General features: G+C 52.9%; 1 protein-coding gene across 8 annotated transcripts in view; it reads left to right on the top strand.

The window, feature by feature from the left end:
- Window positions 1–23,934, top strand: part of LOC138650987 (testicular acid phosphatase homolog) — a 92,992-nt gene that overhangs the window by 63,694 nt on the left and 5,364 nt on the right. For all 8 annotated transcript variants that reach the window (XM_069740886.1, XM_069740883.1, XM_069740890.1 and 5 more), the window contains 4 exons: window positions 12,386–12,481; window positions 13,170–13,302; window positions 14,140–14,222; window positions 15,193–15,299. In XM_069740886.1, the coding sequence (XP_069596987.1) occupies window positions 12,386–12,481; window positions 13,170–13,302; window positions 14,140–14,222; window positions 15,193–15,299 (419 nt within the window). The remainder of the gene's footprint in view (window positions 1–12,385; window positions 12,482–13,169; window positions 13,303–14,139; window positions 14,223–15,192; window positions 15,300–23,934) is intronic.

The raw sequence follows: 23,934 nt of genomic DNA, 5'->3' as shown, positions 1-23,934 counted from the left end.
GGCGGACCCCCCACCCCTGTAACCTCTGCAGTAATGTGTATGGTCTGAGCACTGACAGGCGGACCCCCCACCCCTGTATCCTCTGCAGTAATGTGTATGGTCTGAGCACTGACAGGCGGACCCCCCACCCCTGTATCCTCTGCAGTAATGTGTATGGTCTGAGCACTGACAGGCGGACCCCCCACCCCTGTATCCTCTGCAGTAATGTGTATCGTCTGAGCACTGACAGGCGGACCCCCCACCCCTGTATCCTCTGCAGTAATGTGTATGGTCTGAGTACTGACAGGCGGACCCCCCACCCCTGTATCCTCTGCAGTAATGTGTATGGTCTGAGTACTGACAGGCGGACCCCCCACCCCTGTATCCTCTGCAGTAATGTGTATGGTCTGAGCACTGACAGGCGGACCCCCCACCCCTGTATCCTCTGCAGTAATGTGTATGGTCTGAGCACTGACAGGCGGACCCCCCACCCCTGTATCCTCTGCAGTAATGTGTATGGTCTGAGCACTGACAGGCGGACCCCCCACCCCTGTATCCTCTGCAGCAATGTGTATCGTCTGAGCACTGACAGGCGGACCCCCCACCCCTGTATCCTCTGCAGCAATGTGTATCGTCTGAGCACTGACAGGCGGACCCCCCACCCCTGTATCCTCTGCAGTAATGTGTATGTTCTGAGTACTGAGAGACAGACCCCCCACCCCTGTATCCTCTGCAGCAATGTGTATGGTCTGAGCACTGACAGGCGGACCCCCCACCCCTGTATCCTCTGCAGTAATGTGTATGGTCTGAGTACTGACAGGCGGACCCCCCACCCCTGTATCCTCTGCAGTAATGTGTATGGTCTGAGCACTGACAGGCGGACCCCCCACCCCTGTATCCTCTGCAGTAATGTGTATGGTCTGAGCATTGACAGGCGGACCCCCCATCCCTGTATCCTCTGCAGTAATGTGTATGGTCTGAGTACTGACAGGCGGACCCCCCACCCCTGTATCCTCTGCAGCAATGTGTATGGTCTGAGCATTGACAGGCGGACCCCCCATCCCTGTATCCTCTGCAGTAATGTGTATGGTCTGAGCACTGACAGGCGGACCCCCATCCCTGTATCCTCTGCAGCAATGTGTATGGTCTGAGCACTGACAGGCGGACCCCCCATCCCTGTATCCTCTGCAGTAATGTGTATGGTCTGAGTACTGACAGGCGGACCCCCCACCTCTGTATCCTCTGCAGCAATGTGTATGGTCTGAGCACTGACAGGCGGATTCCCCACCTCTGTATCCTCTGCAGTAATGTGTATGGTCTGAGCACTGACAGGCGGACCCCCCACCCCTGTATCCTCTGCAGCAATGTGTATGGTCTGAGCACTGACAGGCGGACCCCCCACCTCTGTATCCTCTGCAGCAATGTGTATGGTCTGAGCACTGACAGGCGGACCCCCCACCCCTGTATCCTCTGCAGTAATGTGTATGGTCTGAGTACTGACAGGCGGACCCCCCACCCCTGTAACCTCTGCAGTAATGTGTATGGTCTGAGCACTGACAGGCGGATTCCCCACCTCTGTATCCTCTGCAGTAATGTGTATGGTCTGAGCACTGACAGGCGGACCCCCCACCCCTGTATCCTCTGCAGCAATGTGTATGGTCTGAGCACTGACAGGCGGACCCCCCACCTCTGTATCCTCTGCAGCAATGTGTATGGTCTGAGCACTGACAGGCGGACCCCCCACCCCTGTAACCTCTGCAGTAATGTGTATGGTCTGAGCACTGACAGGCGGACCCCCCACCCCTGTATCCTCTGCAGCAATGTGTATGGTCTGAGCACTGACAGGCGGACCCCCCACCCCTGTATCCTCTGCAGTAATGTGTATGGTCTGAGCACTGACAGGCGGACCCCCCATCCCTGTATCCTCTGCAGCAATGTGTATGGTCTGAGCACTGACAGGCGGACCCCCCACCCCTGTATCCTCTGCAGTAATGTGTATGATCTGAGCACTGACAGGCGGACCCCCCACCCCTGTAACCTCTGCAGTAATGTGTATGGTCTGAGCACTGACAGGCGGACCCCCCATCCCTGTATCCTCTGCAGCAATGTGTATGGTCTGAGTACTGACAGGCGGACCCCCCACCCCTGTATCCTCTGCAGTAATGTGTATGGTCTGAGTACTGACAGGCGGACCCCCCACCCCTGTATCCTCTGCAGCAATGTGTATGGTCTGAGTACTGACAGGCGGACCCCCCACCCCTGTATCCTCTGCAGCAATGTGTATGGTCTGAGCACTGACAGGCGGACCCCCCACCCATGTATCCTCTGCAGTAATGTGTATGGTCTGAGCACTGACAGGCGGACCCCCCACCCCTGTATCCTCTGCAGTAATGTGTATGGTCTGAGTACTGACAGGCGGACCCCCCATCCCTGTATCCTCTGCAGTAATGTGTATGGTCTGAGTACTGACAGGCGGACCCCCCATCCCTGTATCCTCTGCAGTAATGTGTATGGTCTGAGTACTGACAGGCGGACCCCCCACCCCTGTATCCTCTGCAGTAATGTGTACGGTCTGAGCACTGACAGGCGGACCCCCCACCCCTGTATCCTCTGCAGCAATGTGTATGGTCTGAGTACTGACAGGCGGACCCCCCACCCCTGTAACCTCTGCAGTAATGTGTATGGTCTGAGCACTGACAGGCGGACCCCCACCCCTGTAACCTCTGCAGTAATGTGTATGGTCTGAGCACTGACAGGCGGACCCCCCACCCATGTATCCTCTGCAGCAATGTGTATGGTCTGAGCACTGACAGGCGGACCCCCCACCCCTGTATCCTCTGCAGTAATGTGTATGGTATGAGCACTGACAGGCGGACCCCCCACCCCTGTATCCTCTGCAGCAATGTGTATGGTCTGAGTACTGACAGGCGGACCCCCCACCCCTGTAACCTCTGCAGTAATGTGTATGGTCTGAGCACTGACAGGCGGACCCCCCACCCCTGTATCCTCTGCAGCAATGTGTATGGTCTGAGTACTGACAGGCGGACCCCCCACCCCTGTAACCTCTGCAGTAAAGTGTATGGTCTGAGTACTGACAGGCGGACCCCCCACCCCTGTATCCTCTGCAGTAATGTGTATGGTCTGAGTACTGACAGGCGGACCCCCCATCCCTGTATCCTCTGCAGTAATGTGTATGGTCTGAGTACTGACAGGCGGACCCCCCATCCCTGTATCCTCTGCAGTAATGTGTATGGTCTGAGTACTGACAGGCGGACCCCCCATCCCTGTATCCTCTGCAGTAATGTGTATGGTCTGAGCACTGACAGGCGGACCCCCCACCCCTGTATCCTCTGCAGCAATGTGTATGGTCTGAGTACTGACAGGCGGACCCCCCACCCCTGTATCCTCTGCAGCAATGTGTATGGTCTGAGCACTGACAGGCGGACCCCCCACCCCTGTATCCTCTGCAGTAATGTGTATGGTCTGAGCACTGACAGGCGGACCCCCCACCCCTGTATCCTCTGCAGCAATGTGTATGGTCTGAGCACTGACAGGCGGACCCCCCACCCCTGTATCCTCTGCAGTAATGTGTATGGTCTGAGCACTGACAGGCGGACCCCCCACCCCTGTATCCTCTGCAGTAATGTGTATGGTCTGAGTACTGACAGGCGGACCCCCCACCCCTGTATCATCTGCAGCAATGTGTATGGTCTGAGTACTGACAGGCGGACCCCCCACCCCTGTAACCTCTGCAGTAATGTGTATGGTCTGAGTACTGACAGGCGGACCCCCCACCCCTGTATCCTCTGCAGTAATGTGTATGGTCTGAGTACTGACAGGCGGACCCCCCACCCCTGTATCCTCTGCAGTAATGTGTATGGTCTGAGTACTGACAGGCGGACCCCCCACCCCTGTATCCTCTGCAGTAATGTGTATGATCTGAGCACTGACAGGCGGACCCCCCACCCCTGTATCCTCTGCAGTAATGTGTACGGTCTGAGTACTGACAGGCGGAGCCCCCACCCCTGTATCCTCTGCAGTAATGTGTATGGTCTGAGCACTGACAGGCGGACCCCCCACCCCTGTATCCTCTGCAGTAATGTGTTTGGTCTGAGCACTGACAGGCGGACCCCCCACCCCTGTATCCTCTGCAGTAATGTGTATGATCTGAGCACTGACAGGCGGACCCCCCACCCCTGTATCCTCTGCAGTAATGTGTATGGTCTGAGTACTGACAGGCGGACCCCCCACCCCTGTATCCTCTGCAGCAATGTGTATGGTCTGAGCACTGACAGGCGGACCCCCCACCCCTGTATCCTCTGCAGTAATGTGTATGGTCAGAGCACTGACAGGCGGACCCCCCACCCCTGTATCCTCTGCAGTAATGTGTATGGTCTGAGCACTGACAGGCGGACCCCCCACCCCTGTATCCTCTGCAGTAATGTGTATGGTCTGAGCACTGACAGGCGGACCCCCCACCCCTGTAACCTCTGCAGTAATGTGTATGGTCTGAGTACTGACAGGCGGACCCCCCACCCCTGTATCCTCTGCAGTAATGTGTATGGTCTGAGTACTGACAGGCGGACCCCCCACCCCTGTATCCTCTGCAGTAATGTGTATGGTCTGAGCACTGACAGGCGGACCCCCCATCCCTGTATCCTCTGCAGTAATGTGTATGGTCTGAGCACTGACAGGCGGACCCCCCACCCCTGTATCCTCTGCAGTAATGTGTATGGTCTGAGCACTGACAGGCGGACCCCCCACCCCTGTATCCTCTGCAGTTATTGTGTATGGTCTGAGCATTAACAGGCGGACCCCCCACCCCTGTATCCTCTGCAGTAATGTGTATAGTCTGAGTACTGACAGGCGGACCCCCCACCCCTGTATCCTCTGCAGTTATTGTGTATGGTCTGAGCATTAACAGGCGGACCCCCCACCCCTGTATCCTCTGCAGTAATGTGTATGGTCTGAGTACTGACAGGCGGAGCCCCCACCCCTGTATCCTCTGCAGTAATGTGTATAGTCTGAGTACTGACAGGCGGAGCCCCCACCCCTGTATCCTCTGCAGTAATGTGTATGGTCTGAGTACTGACAGGCGGACCCCCCAACCCTGTATCCTCTGCAGTAATGTGTATGGTCTGAGTACTGACAGGCGGACCCCCCAACCCTGTATCCTCTGCAGTAATGTGTATGGTCTGAGTACTGACAGGCGGACCCCCCATCCCTGTATCCTCTGCAGTAATGTGTATGATCTGAGCACTGACAGGCGGACCCCCCACCCCTGTATCCTCTGCAGTAATGTGTATGGTCTGAGTACTGACAGGCGGACCCCCCACCCCTGTATCCTCTGCAGCAATGTGTATGGTCTGAGCACTGACAGGCGGACCCCCCACCCCTGTATCCTCTGCAGTAATGTGTATGGTCTGAGTACTGACAGGCGGACCCTCCACCCCTGTATCCTCTGCAGCAATGTGTATGGTCTGAGCACTGACAGGCGGACCCCCCACCCCTGTATCCTCTGCAGTAATGTGTATGGTCTGAACACTGACAGGCGGACCCCCCACCCCTGTATCCTCTGCAGCAATGTGTATGGTCTGAGCACTGACAGGCGGACCCCCCACCCCTGTATCCTCTGCAGTAATGTGTATGGTCTGAGTACTGACAGGCGGACCCCCCACCCCTGTAACCTCTGCAGTAATGTGTATGTTCTGAGCACTGACAGGCGGACCCCCCACCCCTGTATCCTCTGCAGTAATGTGTATGGTCTGAACACTGACAGGCGGACCCCCCACCCCTGTATCCTCTGCAGTAATGTGTATGGTCTGAGTACTGACAGGCGGACCCCCCACCCCTGTAACCTCTGCAGTAATGTGTATGTTCTGAGCACTGACAGGCGGACCCCCCACCCCTGTATCCTCTGCAGTAATGTGTATGGTCTGAGCACTGACAGACGGACCCCCCACCCCTGTATCCTCTGCAGTAATGTGTATGGTCTGAGCACTGACAGACGGACCCCCCACCCCTGTATCCTCTGCAGTAATGTGTATGGTCTGAGCACTGACAGGCGGACCCCCCACCCCTGTATCCTCTGCAGTAATGTGTATGGTCTGAGTACTGACAGGCGGACCCCCCCCCACCCCTGTATCCTCTGCAGTAATGTGTATGGTCTGAGTACTGACAGGCGGACCCCCCCCCACCCCTGTATCCTCTGCAGCAATGTGTATGGTCTGCGCCCTGACAGGCGGACCCCCCACCCCTGTATCCTCTGCAGTAATGTGTATGGTCTGAACACTGACAGGCGGACCCCCCACCCCTGTATCCTCTGCAGTAATGTGTATGGTCTGAGTACTGACAGGCGGACCCCCCACCCCTGTAACCTCTGCAGTAATGTGTATGGTCTGAGCACTGACAGGCGGACCCCCCATCCCTGTATCCTCTGCAGTAATGTGTATGGTCTGAGTACTGACAGGCGGACCCCCCACCCCTGTATCCTCTGCAGTAATGTGTATGGTCTGAGTACTGACAGGCGGACCCCCCATCCCTGTATCCTCTGCAGTAATGTATGGTCTGAGCACTGACAGGCGGACCCCCCACCCCTGTATCCTCTGCAGTAATGTGTATGGTCTGAGTACTGACAGGCGGACCCCCCACCCCTGTAACCTCTGCAGTAATGTGTATGGTCTGAGCACTGACAGGCGGACCCCCCACCCCTGTATCCTCTGCAGTAATGTGTATGGTCTGAGTACTGACAGGCGGACCCCCCACCCCTGTAACCTCTGCAGTAATGTGTATGGTCTGAGCACTGACAGGCGGACCCCCCACCCCTGTATCCTCTGCAGTAATGTGTATGGTCTGAGTACTGACAGGCGGACCCCCCATCCCTGTATCCTCTGCAGTAATGTGTATGGTCTGAGCACTGACAGGCGGACCCCCCACCCCTGTATCCTCTGCAGTAATGTGTATGGTCTGAGCACTGACAGGCGGACCCCCCACCCCTGTATCCTCTGCAGCAATGTGTATGGTCTGAGCACTGACAGGCGGACCCCCCACCCCTGTATCCTCTGCAGCAATGTGTATGGTCTGAGTACTGACAGGCGGACCCCCCACCCCTGTATCCTCTGCAGTAATGTGTATGGTCTGAGTACTGACAGGCGGACCCCCCACCCCTGTATCCTCTGCAGTAATGTGTATGGTCTGAGTACTGACAGGCGGACCCCCCACCCCAGTATCCTCTGCAGTAATGTGTATGATCTGAGCACTGACAGGCGGACCCCCCACCCCTGTATCCTCTGCAGTAATGTGTATGGTCTGACCATTGACAGGCGGACCCCCCACCCCTGTATCCTCTGCAGTAATGTGTATGGTCTGAGTACTGACAGGCGGACCCCCCACCCCTGTATCCTCTGCAGCAATGTGTATGGTCTGAGCACTGACAGGCGGACCCCCCACCCCTGTATCCTCTGCAGTAATGTGTATGGTCTGAGCACTGACAGACGGACCCCCCACCCCTGTATCCTCTGCAGTAATGTGTATGGTCTGAGCACTGACAGGCGGACCCCCCACCCCTGTATCCTCTGCAGTAATGTGTATGGTCTGAGCACTGACAGGCGGACCCCCCACCCCTGTATCCTCTGCAGTAATGTGTATGATCTGAGCACTGACAGGCGGACCCCCCACCCCTGTAACCTCTGCAGCAATGTGTATGGTCTGAGCACTGACAGGCGGACCCCCCACCCCTGTATCCTCTGCAGTAATGTGTATGGTCTGAGCACTGACAGGCGGACCCCCCACCCCTGTATCCTCTGCAGTAATGTGTATGATCTGAGCACTGACAGGCGGACCCCCCACCCCTGTATCCTCTGCAGTAATGTGTATGGTCTGAGTACTGACAGGCGGACCCCCCACCCCTGTATCCTCTGCAGTAATGTGTATGGTCTGAGTACTGACAGGCGGACCCCCCACCCCTGTAACCTCTGCAGTAATGTGTATGGTCTGAGCACTGACAGGCGGACCCCCCACCCCTGTAACCTCTGCAGCAATGTGTATGGTCTGAGCACTGACAGGCGGACCCCCCACCCCTGTATCCTCTGCAGCAATGTGTATGATCTGAGCACTGACAGGCGGACCCCCCACCCCTGTAACCTCTGCAGTAATGTGTATGGTCTGAGCACTGACAGGCGGACCCCCCACCCCTGTATCCTCTGCAGCAATGTGTATGATCTGAGCACTGACAGGCGGACCCCCACCCCTGTATCCTCTACAGTAATGTGTATGGTCTGAGTACTGACAGGCGGACCCCCCACCCCTGTATCCTCTGCAGTAATGTGTATGGTCTGAGCACTGACAGGCGGACCCCCCACCCCTGTATCCTCTGCAGTAATGTGTATGATCTGAGCACTGAGAGGCGGACCCCCCACCCCTGTATCCTCTGCAGTAATGTGTATAGTCTGAGTACTGACAGGCGGACCCCCCACCCCTGTATCCTCTGCAGTAATGTGTATGGTCTGAGTACTGACAGGCGGACCCCCCACCCCTGTATCCTCTGCAGTAATGTGTATGGTCTGAGTACTGACAGGCGGACCCCCCACCCCTGTATCCTCTGCAGTAATGTGTATGATCTGAGCACTGACAGGCGGACCCCCCACCCCTGTAACCTCTGCAGCAATGTGTATGGTCTGAGCACTGACAGGCGGACCCCCCACCCCTGTATCCTCTGCAGCAATGTGTATGGTCTGAGTACTGACAGGCGGACCCCCCAGCCCTGTAACCTCTGCAGCAATGTGTATGGTCTGAGCACTGACAGGCGGACCCCCCACCCCTGTATCCTCTGCAGTAATGTGTATGGTCTGAGCACTGACAGGCGGACCCCCCACCCCTGTATCCTCTGCAGCAATGTGTATGGTCTGAGCACTGACAGGCGGACCCCCCACCCCTGTATCCTCTGCAGCAATGTGTATGATCTGAGCACTGACAGGCGGACCCCCCACCCCTGTAACCTCTGCAGTAATGTGTATGGTCTGAGCACTGACAGGCGGACCCCCCACCCCTGTATCCTCTGCAGTAATGTGTATGATCTGAGCACTGACAGGCGGACCCCCCACCCCTGTAACCTATGCAGCAATGTGTATGGTCTGAGCACTGACAGGCGGACCCCCCACCCCTGCATCCTCTGCAGCAATGTGTATGGTCTGAGCACTGACAGGCGGACCCCCCACCCCTGTATCCTCTGCAGTAATGTGTATGGTCTGAGCACTGACAGGCGGACCCCCCACCCCTGTATCCTCTGCAGTAATGTGTATGGTCTGAGCACTGACAGGCGGACCCCCCACCCATGTATCCTCTGCAGTAATGTGTATGGTCTGAGCACTGACAGGCGGACCCCCCACCCCTGTATCCTCTGCAGTAATGTGTATGGTCTGAGCACTGACAGGCGGACCCCCCACCCCTGTATCCTCTGCAGTAATGTGTATGGTCTGAGTACTGACAGGCGGACCCCCCACCCCTGTATCCTCTGCAGTAATGTGTATGGTCTGAGTACTGACAGGCGGACCCCCCACCCCTGTATCCTCTGCAGTAATGTGTATGGTCTGAGCACTGACAGGCGGACCCCCCACCCCTGTATCCTCTGCAGTAATGTGTATGGTCTGAGTACTGACAGGCGGACCCCCCACCCCTGTATCCTCTGCAGTAATGTGTATGGTCTGAGTACTGATAGGCGGACCCCCCACCCCTGTATCCTCTGCAGTAATGTGTATGGTCTGAGTACTGACAGGCGGACCCCCCATCCCTGTATCCTCTGCAGTAATGTGTATGATCTGAGCACTGACAGGCGGACCCCCCACCCCTGTATCCTCTGCAGTAATGTGTATGGTCTGACCATTGACAGGCGGACCCCCCACCCCTGTATCCTCTGCAGTAATGTGTATGGTCTGAGTACTGACAGGCGGACCCCCCACCCCTGTATCCTCTGCAGCAATGTGTATGGTCTGAGCACTGACAGGCGGACCCCCCACCCCTGTATCCTCTGCAGTAATGTGTATGGTCTGAGCACTGACAGACGGACCCCCCACCCCTGTATCCTCTGCAGTAATGTGTATGGTCTGAGCACTGACAGGCGGACCCCCCACCCCTGTATCCTCTGCAGTAATGTGTATGGTCTGAGCACTGACAGGCGGACCCCCCACCCCTGTATCCTCTGCAGTAATGTGTATGATCTGAGCACTGACAGGCGGACCCCCCACCCCTGTAACCTCTGCAGCAATGTGTATGGTCTGAGCACTGACAGGCGGACCCCCCACCCCTGTATCCTCTGCAGTAATGTGTATGGTCTGAGTACTGACAGGCGGACCCCCCACCCCTGTATCCTCTGCAGTAATGTGTATGGTCTGAGTACTGACAGGCGGACCCCCCACCCCTGTAACCTCTGCAGTAATGTGTATGGTCTGAGCACTGACAGGCGGACCCCCCACCCCTGTAACCTCTGCAGCAATGTGTATGGTCTGAGCACTGACAGGCGGACCCCCCACCCCTGTATCCTCTGCAGCAATGTGTATGATCTGAGCACTGACAGGCGGACCCCCCACCCCTGTAACCTCTGCAGTAATGTGTATGGTCTGAGCACTGACAGGCGGACCCCCCACCCCTGTATCCTCTGCAGCAATGTGTATGATCTGAGCACTGACAGGCGGACCCCCCACCCCTGTAACCTCTACAGTAATGTGTATGGTCTGAGTACTGACAGGCGGACCCCCCACCCCTGTATCCTCTGCAGTAATGTGTATGGTCTGAGCACTGACAGGCGGACCCCCCACCCCTGTATCCTCTGCAGTAATGTGTATGATCTGAGCACTGAGAGGCGGACCCCCCACCCCTGTATCCTCTGCAGTAATGTGTATAGTCTGAGTACTGACAGGCGGACCCCCCACCCCTGTATCCTCTGCAGTAATGTGTATGGTCTGAGTACTGACAGGCGGACCCCCCACCCCTGTATCCTCTGCAGTAATGTGTATGGTCTGAGTACTGACAGGCGGACCCCCCACCCCTGTATCCTCTGCAGTAATGTGTATGATCTGAGCACTGACAGGCGGACCCCCCACCCCTGTAACCTCTGCAGCAATGTGTATGGTCTGAGCACTGACAGGCGGACCCCCCACCCCTGTATCCTCTGCAGCAATGTGTATGGTCTGAGCACTGACAGGCGGACCCCCCACCCCTGTATCCTCTGCAGCAATGTGTATGGTCTGAGCACTGACAGGCGGACCCCCCACCCCTGTATCCTCTGCAGCAATGTGTATGATCTGAGCACTGACAGGCGGACCCCCCACCCCTGTAACCTCTGCAGTAATGTGTATGGTCTGAGCACTGACAGGCGGACCCCCCACCCCTGTATCCTCTGCAGTAATGTGTATGATCTGAGCACTGACAGGCGGACCCCCCACCCCTGTAACCTATGCAGCAATGTGTATGGTCTGAGCACTGACAGGCGGACCCCCCACCCCTGCATCCTCTGCAGCAATGTGTATGGTCTGAGCACTGACAGGCGGACCCCCCACCCCTGTATCCTCTGCAGTAATGTGTATGGTCTGAGCACTGACAGGCGGACCCCCCACCCATGTATCCTCTGCAGTAATGTGTATGGTCTGAGCACTGACAGGCGGACCCCCCACCCCTGTATCCTCTGCAGTAATGTGTATGGTCTGAGCACTGACAGGCGGACCCCCCACCCCTGTATCCTCTGCAGTAATGTGTATGGTCTGAGTACTGACAGGCGGACCCCCCACCCCTGTATCCTCTGCAGTAATGTGTATGGTCTGAGTACTGACAGGCGGACCCCCCACCCCTGTATCCTCTGCAGTAATGTGTATGGTCTGAGCACTGACAGGCGGACCCCCCACCCCTGTATCCTCTGCAGTAATGTGTATGGTCTGAGTACTGACAGGCGGACCCCCCACCCCTGTATCCTCTGCAGTAATGTGTATGGTCAGAGCACTGACAGGCGGACCCCCCACCCCTGTATCCTCTGCAGTAATGTGTATAGTCTGAGCACTGACAGGCGGACCCCCCACCCCTGTATCCTCTGCAGTAATGTGTATGGTCTGAGCACTGACAGGCGGACCCCCCACCCCTGTATCCTCTGCAGTAATGTGTATGGTCTGAGCACTGACAGGCGGAGCCTGAAAAAATAGAGCCCGATGTGGGAATTATTTTTTAATTTTTTTTAAATTAATCGTTTAATTGTTTTTTAACCCGCTCTGTGTGGTTTGTAATAATTGTTTTACTCACAAGATATCCCCCATCCCCCTGCATGCATTGATCGCCCCCTAGTGGTGGCTACATAAAAAGAAGAAAAGCTGAACATTTCTATCATTATGTTCGTAATTATATTCATAAAATTCTTTTTATTTAGGACTTCATTGCACGGATAGCAAACGTCACCGGTTATAATGTAGGGCCAGCGGACCCTCGATGGATGGGGAAGGTGTATGATACGTTATTTTGTCAGGTAAGGACTGAAATATGTACTTTTTGGATGAGGGGTTCATTGCCCAATCAGCCAAACCCATCCAATGAGTATGGGGTCCTCCTACCTGTCCCCAAATCGGGAGAAAGAGGGATTGAGCAGGTGGATTTCAACATGCCCAATCCATTTGTATTGTGGGCAGATAAGTCCACTGGCAAAATTGTCTAACAGAGCCTTACTCCCCTCTGCTCAGTCAGAGATATGAACGCTCAGCTGAGACAACTGCGCATTTGTCTGGACGAGTCAGGAGGGATAGTCGTCAGATTAACAAGTGTTAGATTTTACTATTCAGCATGACTGTATAGGTTATAAAGCGACGATAAAAATGACACCTCTCTTGTACAAATCCGATGTACCAGTGCTGAGAAATCAAGCTTTGAAGTTGCATGTAAATTAGGCAGTAAGTGCATTGGGGGTGTGTCTGACTACATCAACCTGCCCTCAATGCACTTCCAGGCTAATTTGCATGTGGCTTCAAAGCTTGATTTCTCAGCATCGGTAAGTCGGATTTCTACAAGAGAGGTGTCATTTTTCTTATTATTCCTGGACCTATACAGCCAGATCATTTATTTGTGTAAATCTAACACTATCATTTTATGAGATCTTTACAAAGTGGTACACAATTCTTTATTTTAATGTTTTGCTCTACATATTAATGTCTGGATTGCAGAAGGCTCACAATTTTAGTCTACCCACATGGGCCACACCGGATGTGCTGGCAAGTTTGGAAGACATCACCGCTTTTGATATTAAGGCCCATATGGCTCTCCACAAACCCACAGAGAAGGCCAGACTCACCGGAGGTAGGGGCCCTTTAACACATTTAATTCCTTCATCAGTCAGAAACATTTTACTGAGCCCTAGTGGTCATTAAGTATATTCTGCTCATTAGTAAAGACCACAATCTGTCCTCAGGGAAGGAGACAACATCTTAATGAGGAGCAGTGTTCTCCAACCTCTGGTGCTGCAGCACTACAAATCCCAGTATTCTTTGTCTGCCTGCACCAGATTATTCTGATATTTATAATCTGTCAGCAGTTTTTTGCTATGTAACCTGAGAGCAGCCTTATGTTGAGGCAGAGACCATGATTCCAGCGATGTATCACTTATTAGGCTGTGTGTTGCTGTTTCAATAAAATCAGTGTTTTATCAGCAGGAGATTATCACTACAAGACTAGTTGCCTCATGCCTCCTGGTCCAACGACGCCCACAGCACTGATTGGTAGCTTTCTGCCTTTGCACAGTGTACACAGAAAGCAGCCAATCAGTGGTGTGGGTGGGGTTTTACACAGCTCAGCATTTGGAGCTCTGCTAGATCTGCAAAAGTGATTGCATCAAAATGACAGCAAGCAGACCATCAAGTGACACATCGCTGGAATCAGGGTCTCAGCCCCTACATCATGTTGCTCTCAGATTACATAGCAAAAACCTGCCGACAGTTACCAGACAGCCAAGGTTTAGTCTGGAGAGACACCCCAGTGCTAGAAAGTGACAAATTCTGATAGAGAATATCCATTTTTTTGGTCAGACCTCAGTTGTGATTAGAAATGTGCTAGTTTGTTAAAAAAAAAAATAATGAAACCAAAATGTATTTATTTAAATTATTAAATTTAGCGTTGATTAATTTTTATTTTTTAAAGGGATTCTTGTGGATGCCGTTCTTCGGAATTTCACAGAAGCCGTTAAAAAATCTTCACTGCTAAAAATGGTGATGTACTCAGCGGTAAGTGATGGCCGGGCTTACACTTTAAATGTGTGATATGATTATATACGGTCCTTATGTTACACACATAACATGGACTGCTACAATGTAAGCATTGGATGCGAATCGCCAACCATTAGGATTCATTGGGATTGACTTTTGGTTAATTTATGAGAATCATTGGCAAAATCATAGATATGATACCTTTAGACTGCTGTAGATACATCACATAGGATATATCCCGAGACTGCTGGTTATACATCACAGAGGATATACCGAGACTGCTGGATATACATCACAGAGGATACAGAGACTGCTGTACCTACATCACTTCGGACACACTTAGACTGCTGTCTACACATCACATAGGACACACAGACTGCTGTATATACATCACATAGGATATACCGAGACTGCTGGATATACATCACATAGGACACACAGACTGCTGTATACACATCACATAGGACACACAGACTGCTGTGTACACATCACATAGGACACACAGACTGCTGTATATACATCACATAGGATATACCGAGACTGCTGGATATACATCACATAGGACACACAGACTGCTGTACACACATCACATAGGACACACAGACTGCTGTGTACACATCACATAGGACACACAGACTGCTGTGTACACATCACATAGGACACACAGACTGCTGTGTATACATCACATAAGATATAGATTGTATATTATGGACTGCTGAATCGGTGAATAGGGAAATAAGATTTACTCATTCCTGACTGCTATATACGGAGATGCCTGGTACTGGTATACACCGATTTGCTATGTGTTGTATGATTTTTTTATTTTAACAATTCCATAGTATACTAAAGAAAAATGCTTCTTTTCGAATTATTCTAGTTTCATATAATCAGTTGTACTAGTTATAAAAAAAAAGTTGTTTTGAGTCACGTTGTGATAAAAATCCTTTTGTTAGTTTTTGAATACTGACACTAGGTTCTTTATTTTAAGCACGACAGCACCATCCTAGCATTGCAAGGAGCACTGGGCATTTACAGTGGAATCCACCCACCATATGCATCATGTCACATCTTTGAATTTTACAAGGAAACTGATGGGTAAGTTGCAAAATATTTCCTCTATATTGGTACCGAATCACAAACTGCAAATGCAGATCTAATATTTGCACAAACGTATGTCACAGCACAGTTGTAATGAGGTATCACAGTGCAGAAATAGTACACAGAATAATGTCCGAGCACACAGTGATGTCCCAGCACAGGGAGAGCACACAGTGACGTCCAAGTACAGGGAGAGCACACAGTGTTGTCCCAGCACAGGGAGAGCACACAGTGTTGTCCCAGCACAGGGAGAGCACACAGTGATGTCCAAGTACAGGGAGAGCACACAGTGTTGTCCAAGCACAGGGAGAGCACACAGTGATGTCCCAACACAGGGAGAGCACACAGTGATGTCCCAGCACAGGGAGAGCACACAGTGATGTCCCAGCACAGGGAGAGCACACAGTGATGTCCAAGTACAGGGAGAGCACACAGTGTTGTCCCAGCACAGGGAGAGCACACAGTGATGTCCAAGTACAGGGAGAGCACACAGTGTTGTCCAAGCACAGGGAGAGCACACAGTGATGTCCCAACACAGGGAGAGCACACAGTGATGTCCCATCACAGGGAGAGCACACAGTGTTGTCCCAGCACAGGGAGAACATACAGAGATGTCCAAGCACAGGGAGAGCACACAGTGACGTCCCAGCACAGGGAGAGCACACAGTGACGTCCCAGCACAGGGAGAGCACACAGTGATGTCCCAGCACAGGGAGAGCACACAGTGATGTCCCAGCACAGGGAGAACACACAGTGATGTGCCAGCACAGGGAGAGCACACAGTGATGTCCAAGCACAGGGAGAGCACACAGTGATGTCCAAGCACAGGGAGAGCACACAGTGATGTCCCAGCACAGAGAGAGCACACAGTGACGTCCCAGCACAGGGAGAGCACACAGTGACGTCCCAGCACAGGGAGAGCACACAGTGACGTCCCAGCACAGGGAGAGCACACAGTGACGTCCCAGCACAGGGAGAGCACACAGTGATGTCCAAGCACAGGGAGAGCACACAGTGATGTCCAAGCACAGGGAGAGCACACAGTGATGTCCCATCACAGGGAGAGCACACAGTGATGTCCCAACACAGGGAGAGCACACAGTGATGTCCCAGTACAGGGAGAGCACACAGTGATGTCCCATCACAGGGAGAGCACACAGTGATGTCCCATCACAGGGAGAGCACACAGTGATGTCCCATCACAGGGAGAGCACACAGTGATGTCCCAACACTGGGAGAGCACACAGTGATGTCCAAGCACAGGGAGAGCACACAGTGATGTCCAAGCACAGGGAGAGCACACAGTGATGTCCCAGTACAGGGAGAGCACACAGTGATGTCCCATCACAGGGAGAGCACACAGTGATGTCCCATCACAGGGAGAGCACACAGTGATGTCCCATCACAGGGAGAGCACACAGTGATGTCCCAAAACAGGGAGAGCACACAGTGATGTCCCAGCACAGGGAGAACACACAGTGATGTGCCAGCACAGGGAGAGCACACAGTGATGTCCAAGCACAGGGAGAGCACACAGTGATGTCCAAGCACAGGGAGAGCACACAGTGATGTCCCAGCACAGAGAGAGCACACAGTGACGTCCCAGCACAGGGAGAGCACACAGTGACGTCCCAGCACAGGGAGAGCACACAGTGACGTCCCAGCACAGGGAGAGCACACAGTGACGTCCCAGCACAGGGAGAGCACACAGTGATGTCCAAGCACAGGGAGAGCACACAGTGATGTCCAAGCACAGGGAGAGCACACAGTGATGTCCCATCACAGGGAGAGCACACAGTGATGTCCCAACACAGGGAGAGCACACAGTGATGTCCCAGTACAGGGAGAGCACACAGTGATGTCCCATCACAGGGAGAGCACACAGTGATGTCCCATCACAGGGAGAGCACACAGTGATGTCCCATCACAGGGAGAGCACACAGTGATGTCCCAACACTGGGAGAGCACACAGTGATGTCCAAGCACAGGGAGAGCACACAGTGATGTCCAAGCACAGGGAGAGCACACAGTGATGTCCCAGTACAGGGAGAGCACACAGTGATGTCCCATCACAGGGAGAGCACACAGTGATGTCCCATCACAGGGAGAGCACACAGTGATGTCCCATCACAGGGAGAGCACACAGTGATGTCCCAAAACAGGGAGAGCACACAGTGTTGTCTCAGCACAGTGAGAGCACACAGGGATGTGCCAGCACAGGGAGAGCACACAGTAATGTCACAGTAAAGAGATCATACACAGTGATGTCACAGTACAGGGATATTGCACACAGTGATGTCATAGCATAGGGATAACGTTTTTCCAGTTTAGGAATAATGCACATAGTGATGTTACATTAGGCTTTGCTTTTATTTCCAATCTTCTGTTCCATTACAGTGGCCATCAAGCTTACCAGACATAATAGTGTAACATGCTGCTCTGTTTTGTCCTGAAGTTTTGGTGGAATCTGTGACAGGAGACTTCAAACTGGGCCCCCCAATACAGATGTCAAGAAGAATAATGCACAAAGTGATGCCGCTTTATTAGGAGAGTGCGCACAGTACATGAGCAAGGCACACAGCGATGCTGCTGTACTAGGAGAGTGTGCATTGCCGTGTGTGTTGCTCTTGTACTGTGCACGCTTTTCTTCTACAGCGACATCAGTGTGTGTTACTCCTATACTGTGCGCTCTAGCGACATCACCGTGTGCATTACTCCTGTACTGTGCGCACTCTACTAGCGACATCAGTGTGCATTACTCCTGTACTGTGCGCACTCTACTAGCGACATCAGTGTGCATTACTCCTGTACTGTGCGCACTCTACTAGCGACATCATTGTGCATTACTCCTGTACTGTGCGCACTCTACTAGCGACATCACCGTGTGCGTTACTCCTGTACTGTGCACATTACTCCTGTACTGTGCGCACTCTACTAGCGACATCAGTGTGCATTACTCCTGTACTGTATGGGGCAGCACGGTGGTGCAGTGGTTAGCACAGCAGCCTTGCAGCGCTGGAGTCCTGGGTTCGTATCCCACCAAGGACAACATCTGCAAAGAGTTTGTATGTTCTCTCCGTGTTTGCGTGGGTTTCCTCCGGGCACTCCGGTTTCCTCCCACAGTCCAAAGACATACTGATAGGGAATTTAGATTATTTATTATTACTGTGCGCACTCTTCTAGCGACATCAGTGTGCATTACTCCTGTACTATGTGCACTCTTCTAGCGATATCAGTGTGCATTACTCCTGTACTGTGCGCACTCTTCTAGCGACATCAGTGTGCTTTACTCCTGTACTGTGCACACTCTAGCGATATCAGTGTGCGTTGCTCCTGTACTGTGTGCTCTTCTAGCGACATCACCGTGTGCATTGCTCCTGTACTGTGTGCACTCTTCTAGCGACATCAGTGTGCATTACTCTTGTACTGTGCGCACTCTACTAGCGACATCAGTGTGCGGTGCTCCTGTACTGTGCGCACTCTACTAGCGATATCAGTGTGCGGTGCTCCTGTACTGTGTGCACTCTACTAGCGACATCAGTGTGCATTACTCCTGTACTGTGCGCACTCTACTAGCGACATCAGTGTGCATTACTCCTGTACTGTGCGCACTCTACTAGCGACATCAGTGTGCGGTGCTCCTGTACTGTGTGCACTCTACTAGCGACATCAGTGTGCATTACTCTTGTACTGTGCGCACTCTACTAGCGACATCAGTGTGCGGTGCTCCTGTACTGTGCGCACTCTACTAGCGATATCAGTGTGCGGTGCTCCTGTACTGTGCGCACTCTACTAGCGATATCAGTGTGCATTACTCCTGTACTGTGCGCACTCTACTAGCGATATCAGTGTGCGGTGCTCCTGTACTGTGTGCACTCTACTAGCGACATCAGTGTGCATTGCTCCTGTACTGTGCGCACTCTACTAGCGACATCAGTGTGCGGTGCTCCTGTACTGTGCGCACTCTACTAGCGACATCAGTGTGCATTACTCTTGTACTGTGTGCACTCTACTAGCGACATCAGTGTGCATTACTCCTGTACTGTGCACACTCTACTAGCGACATCAGTGTGCATTACTCCTGTACTGTGCGCACTCTACTAGCGACATCAGTGTGCATTACTCCTGTACTGTGCGCACTCTACTAGCGACATCAGTGTGCGGTGCTCCTGTACTGTGTGCACTCTACTAGTGACATCAGTGTGCGGTGCTCCTGTACTGTGCGCACTCTACTAGCGACATCAGTGTGCGGTGCTCCTGTACTGTGTGCACTCTACTAGCGACATCAGTGTGCGGTGCTCCTGTACTGTGCGCACTCTTCTAGCGACATCAGTGTGCATTACTCCTGTACTGTGCGCACTCTACTAGCGACATCAGTGTGCGGTGCTCCTGTACTGTGCGCACTCTACTAGCGATATCAGTGTGCATTACTCCTGTACTGTGCGCACTCTACTAGCGATATCAGTGTGCGGTGCTCCTGTACTGTGTGCACTCTACTAGCGATATCAGTGTGCGGTGCTCCTGTACTGTGTGCACTCTACTAGCGACATCAGTGTGCATTACTCCTGTACTGTGCGCACTCTACTAGCGACATCAGTGTGCGGTGCTCCTGTACTGTGCGCACTCTACTAGCGACATCAGTGTGCATTACTCTTGTACTGTGCACACTCTACTAGCGACATCAGTGTGCGGTGCTCCTGTACTGTGCGCACTCTACTAGCGATATCAGTGTGCGGTGCTCCTGTACTGTGCGCACTCTACTAGCGACATCAGTGTGCATTACTCTTGTACTGTGCGCACTCTACTAGCGACATCAGTGTGCATTACTCTTGTACTGTGCACACTCTACTAGCAACATCAGTGTGCATTACTCCTGTACTGTGCGCACTCTACTAGCGACATCAGTGTGCATTACTCCTGTACTGTGCGCACTCTACTAGCGACATCAGTGTGCGGTGCTCCTGTACTGTGCGCACTCTACTAGCGACATCAGTGTGCGGTGCTTCTGTACTGTGCGCTCTCTACTAGCGACATCAGTGTGCATTACTCTTGTACTGTGTGCACTCTACTAGCGACATCAGTGTGCATTACTCCTGTACTATGTGCACTCTTCTAGCGACATCAGTGTGCATTACTCTTGTACTGTGTGCACTCTTCTAGCGACATCAGTGTGCTTTACTCCTGTACTGTGCACACTCTAGCGACATCACTGTGTGCGTTGCTCCTGTACTGTGCACACTCTAGCGATATCAGTGTGCGTTGCTCCTGTACTGTGTGCTCTTCTAGCGACATCACCGTGTGCATTGCTCCTGTACTGTGTGCACTCTTCTAGCGACATCAGTGTGCGGTGCTCCTGTACTGTGCGCACTCTACTAGCGACATCAGTGTGCATTACTCTTGTACTGTGCGCACTCTACTAGCGACATCAGTGTGCGGTGCTCCTGTACTGTGCGCACTCTACTAGCGACATCAGTGTGCATTACTCCTGTACTGTGCGCACTCTACTAGCGACATCAGTGTGCATTACTCCTGTACTGTGCACACTCTAGCGACATCACTGCGTTGCTCCTGTACTGTGCACACTCTAGCGACATCACCGTGTGCATTGCTCCTGTACTGTGCGCACTCTTCTAGCGACATCAGTGTGCATTACTCTTGTACTGTGTGCACTCTACTAGCGATATCAGTGTGCATTACTCCTGTACTGTGCACACTCTAGCGACATCACTGTGTGCGTTGCTCCTGTACTGTGCACACTCTAGCGACATCACCGTGTGCATTGCTCCTGTACTGTGCGCACTCTACTAGCGACATCAGTGTGCATTACTCTTGTACTGTGCGCACTCTACTAGCGACATCAGTGTGCATTACTCCTGTACTGTGCGCACTCTACTAGCGACATCAGTGTGCATTACTCTTGTACTGTGCGCACTCTACTAGCGATATCAGTGTGCATTACTCTTGTACTGTGCGCACTCTACTAGCGACATCAGTGTGCGGTGCTCCTCTACTGTGCGCACTCTACTAGCGATATCAGTGTGCGGTGCTCCTGTACTGTGTGCACTCTACTAGCGACATCAGTGTGCATTACTCCTGTACTGTGCGCACTCTACTAGCGACATCAGTGTGCATTACTCTTGTACTGTGCGCTCTCTACTAGCGACATCAGTGTGCATTACTCTTGTACTGTGCGCACTCTACTAGCGACATCAGTGTGCATTACTCCTGTACTGTGCGCACTCTACTAGCGACATCAGTGTGCATTACTCCTGTACTGTGCGCACTCTACTAGCGACATCAGTGTGCGGTGCTCCTGTACTGTGCGCACTCTACTAGCGATATCAGTGTGCGGTGCTCCTGTACTGTGCGCACTCTACTAGCGACATCAGTGTGCATTACTCTTGTACTGTGCACACTCTACTAGCGACATCAGTGTGCATTACTCCTGTACTGTGCGCACTCTACTAGCGACATCAGTGTGCATTACTCTTGTACTGTGCACACTCTACTAGCAACATCAGTGTGCATTACTCCTGTACTGTGCGCACTCTACTAGCGACATCAGTGTGCATTACTCCTGTACTGTGCGCACTCTACTAGCGACATCAGTGTGCGGTGCTCCTGTACTGTGCGCACTCTACTAGCGACATCAGTGTGCGGTGCTTCTGTACTGTGCGCTCTCTACTAGCGACATCAGTGTGCATTACTCTTGTACTGTGTGCACTCTACTAGCGACATCAGTGTGCATTACTCCTGTACTATGTGCACTCTTCTAGCGACATCAGTGTGCATTACTCTTGTACTGTGTGCACTCTTCTAGCGACATCAGTGTGCTTTACTCCTGTACTGTGCACACTCTAGCGACATCACTGTGTGCGTTGCTCCTGTACTGTGCACACTCTAGCGATATCAGTGTGCGTTGCTCCTGTACTGTGTGCTCTTCTAGCGACATCACCGTGTGCATTGCTCCTGTACTGTGTGCACTCTTCTAGCGACATCAGTGTGCATTACTCTTGTACTGTGCGCACTCTACTAGCGACATCAGTGTGCGGTGCTCCTGTACTGTGCGCACTCTACTAGCGACATCAGTGTGCATTACTCCTGTACTGTGCACACTCTAGCGACATCACTGCGTTGCTCCTGTACTGTGCACACTCTAGCGACATCACCGTGTGCATTGCTCCTGTACTGTGCGCACTCTTCTAGCGACATCAGTGTGCATTACTCTTGTACTGTGTGCACTCTACTAGCGATATCAGTGTGCATTACTCCTGTACTGTGCACACTCTAGCGACATCACTGTGTGCGTTGCTCCTGTACTGTGCACACTCTAGCGACATCACCGTGTGCATTGCTCCTGTACTGTGCGCACTCTACTAGCGACATCAGTGTGCATTACTCTTGTACTGTGCGCACTCTACTAGCGACATCAGTGTGCATTACTCCTGTACTGTGCGCACTCTACTAGCGACATCAGTGTGCATTACTCTTGTACTGTGCGCACTCTACTAGCGATATCAGTGTGCATTACTCTTGTACTGTGCGCACTCTACTAGCGACATCAGTGTGCGGTGCTCCTCTACTGTGCGCACTCTACTAGCGATATCAGTGTGCGGTGCTCCTGTACTGTGTGCACTCTACTAGCGACATCAGTGTGCATTACTCCTGTACTGTGCGCACTCTACTAGCGACATCAGTGTGCATTACTCTTGTACTGTGCGCACTCTACTAGCGACATCAGTGTGCGGTGCTCCTGTACTGTGCGCACTCTACTAGCGACATCAGTGTGCATTACTCTTGTACTGTGCGCACTCTACTAGCGACATCAGTGTGTGGTGCTCCTGTACTGTGCGCACTCTACTAGCGATATCAGTGTGCGGTGCTCCTGTACTGTGTGCACTCTACTAGCGACATCAGTGTGCATTACTCCTGTACTGTGCGCTCTCTACTAGCGACATCAGTGTGCATTACTCTTGTACTGTGCGCACTCTACTAGCGACATCAGTGTGCATTACTCCTGTACTGTGCGCACTCTGCTAGCGACATCAGTGTGCATTACTCTTGTACTGTGCGCTCTCTACTAGCGACATCAGTGTGCATTACTCCTGTACTGTGCGCACTCTACTAGCGACATCAGTGTGCATTACTCCTGTACTGTGCGCACTCTACTAGCGATATCAGTGTGCGGTGCTCCTGTACTGTGCGCACTCTACTAGCGATATCAGTGTGCATTACTCCTGTACTGTGCGCACTCTACTAGCGATATCAGTGTGCGGTGCTCCTGTACTGTGTGCACTCTACTAGCGATATCAGTGTGCATTACTCCTGTACTGTGCGCACTCTACTAGCGACATCAGTGTGCGGTGCTCCTGTATTGTGCGCACTCTACTAGCGATATCAGTGTGCGGTGCTCCTGTACTGTGTGCACTCTACTAGCGATATCAGTGTGCATTACTCCTGTACTGTGCGCACTCTACTAGCGACATCAGTGTGCGGTGCTCCTGTATTGTGCGCACTCTACTAGCGACATCAGTGTGCGGTGCTCCTGTACTGTGCGCACTCTACTAGCGACATCAGTGTGCATTACTCTTGTACTGTGCACACTCTACTAGCGACATCAGTGTGCATTACT

The sequence above is a fragment of the Ranitomeya imitator genome, chromosome 10 (assembly GCF_032444005.1).
Source record: "Ranitomeya imitator isolate aRanImi1 chromosome 10, aRanImi1.pri, whole genome shotgun sequence".
Classification (NCBI taxonomy): Eukaryota; Metazoa; Chordata; class Amphibia; order Anura; family Dendrobatidae; genus Ranitomeya; species Ranitomeya imitator.
The sequence above is the reverse complement of the archived record's forward strand: the minus strand, read 5'-3'. Positions and strand labels throughout refer to the sequence as shown.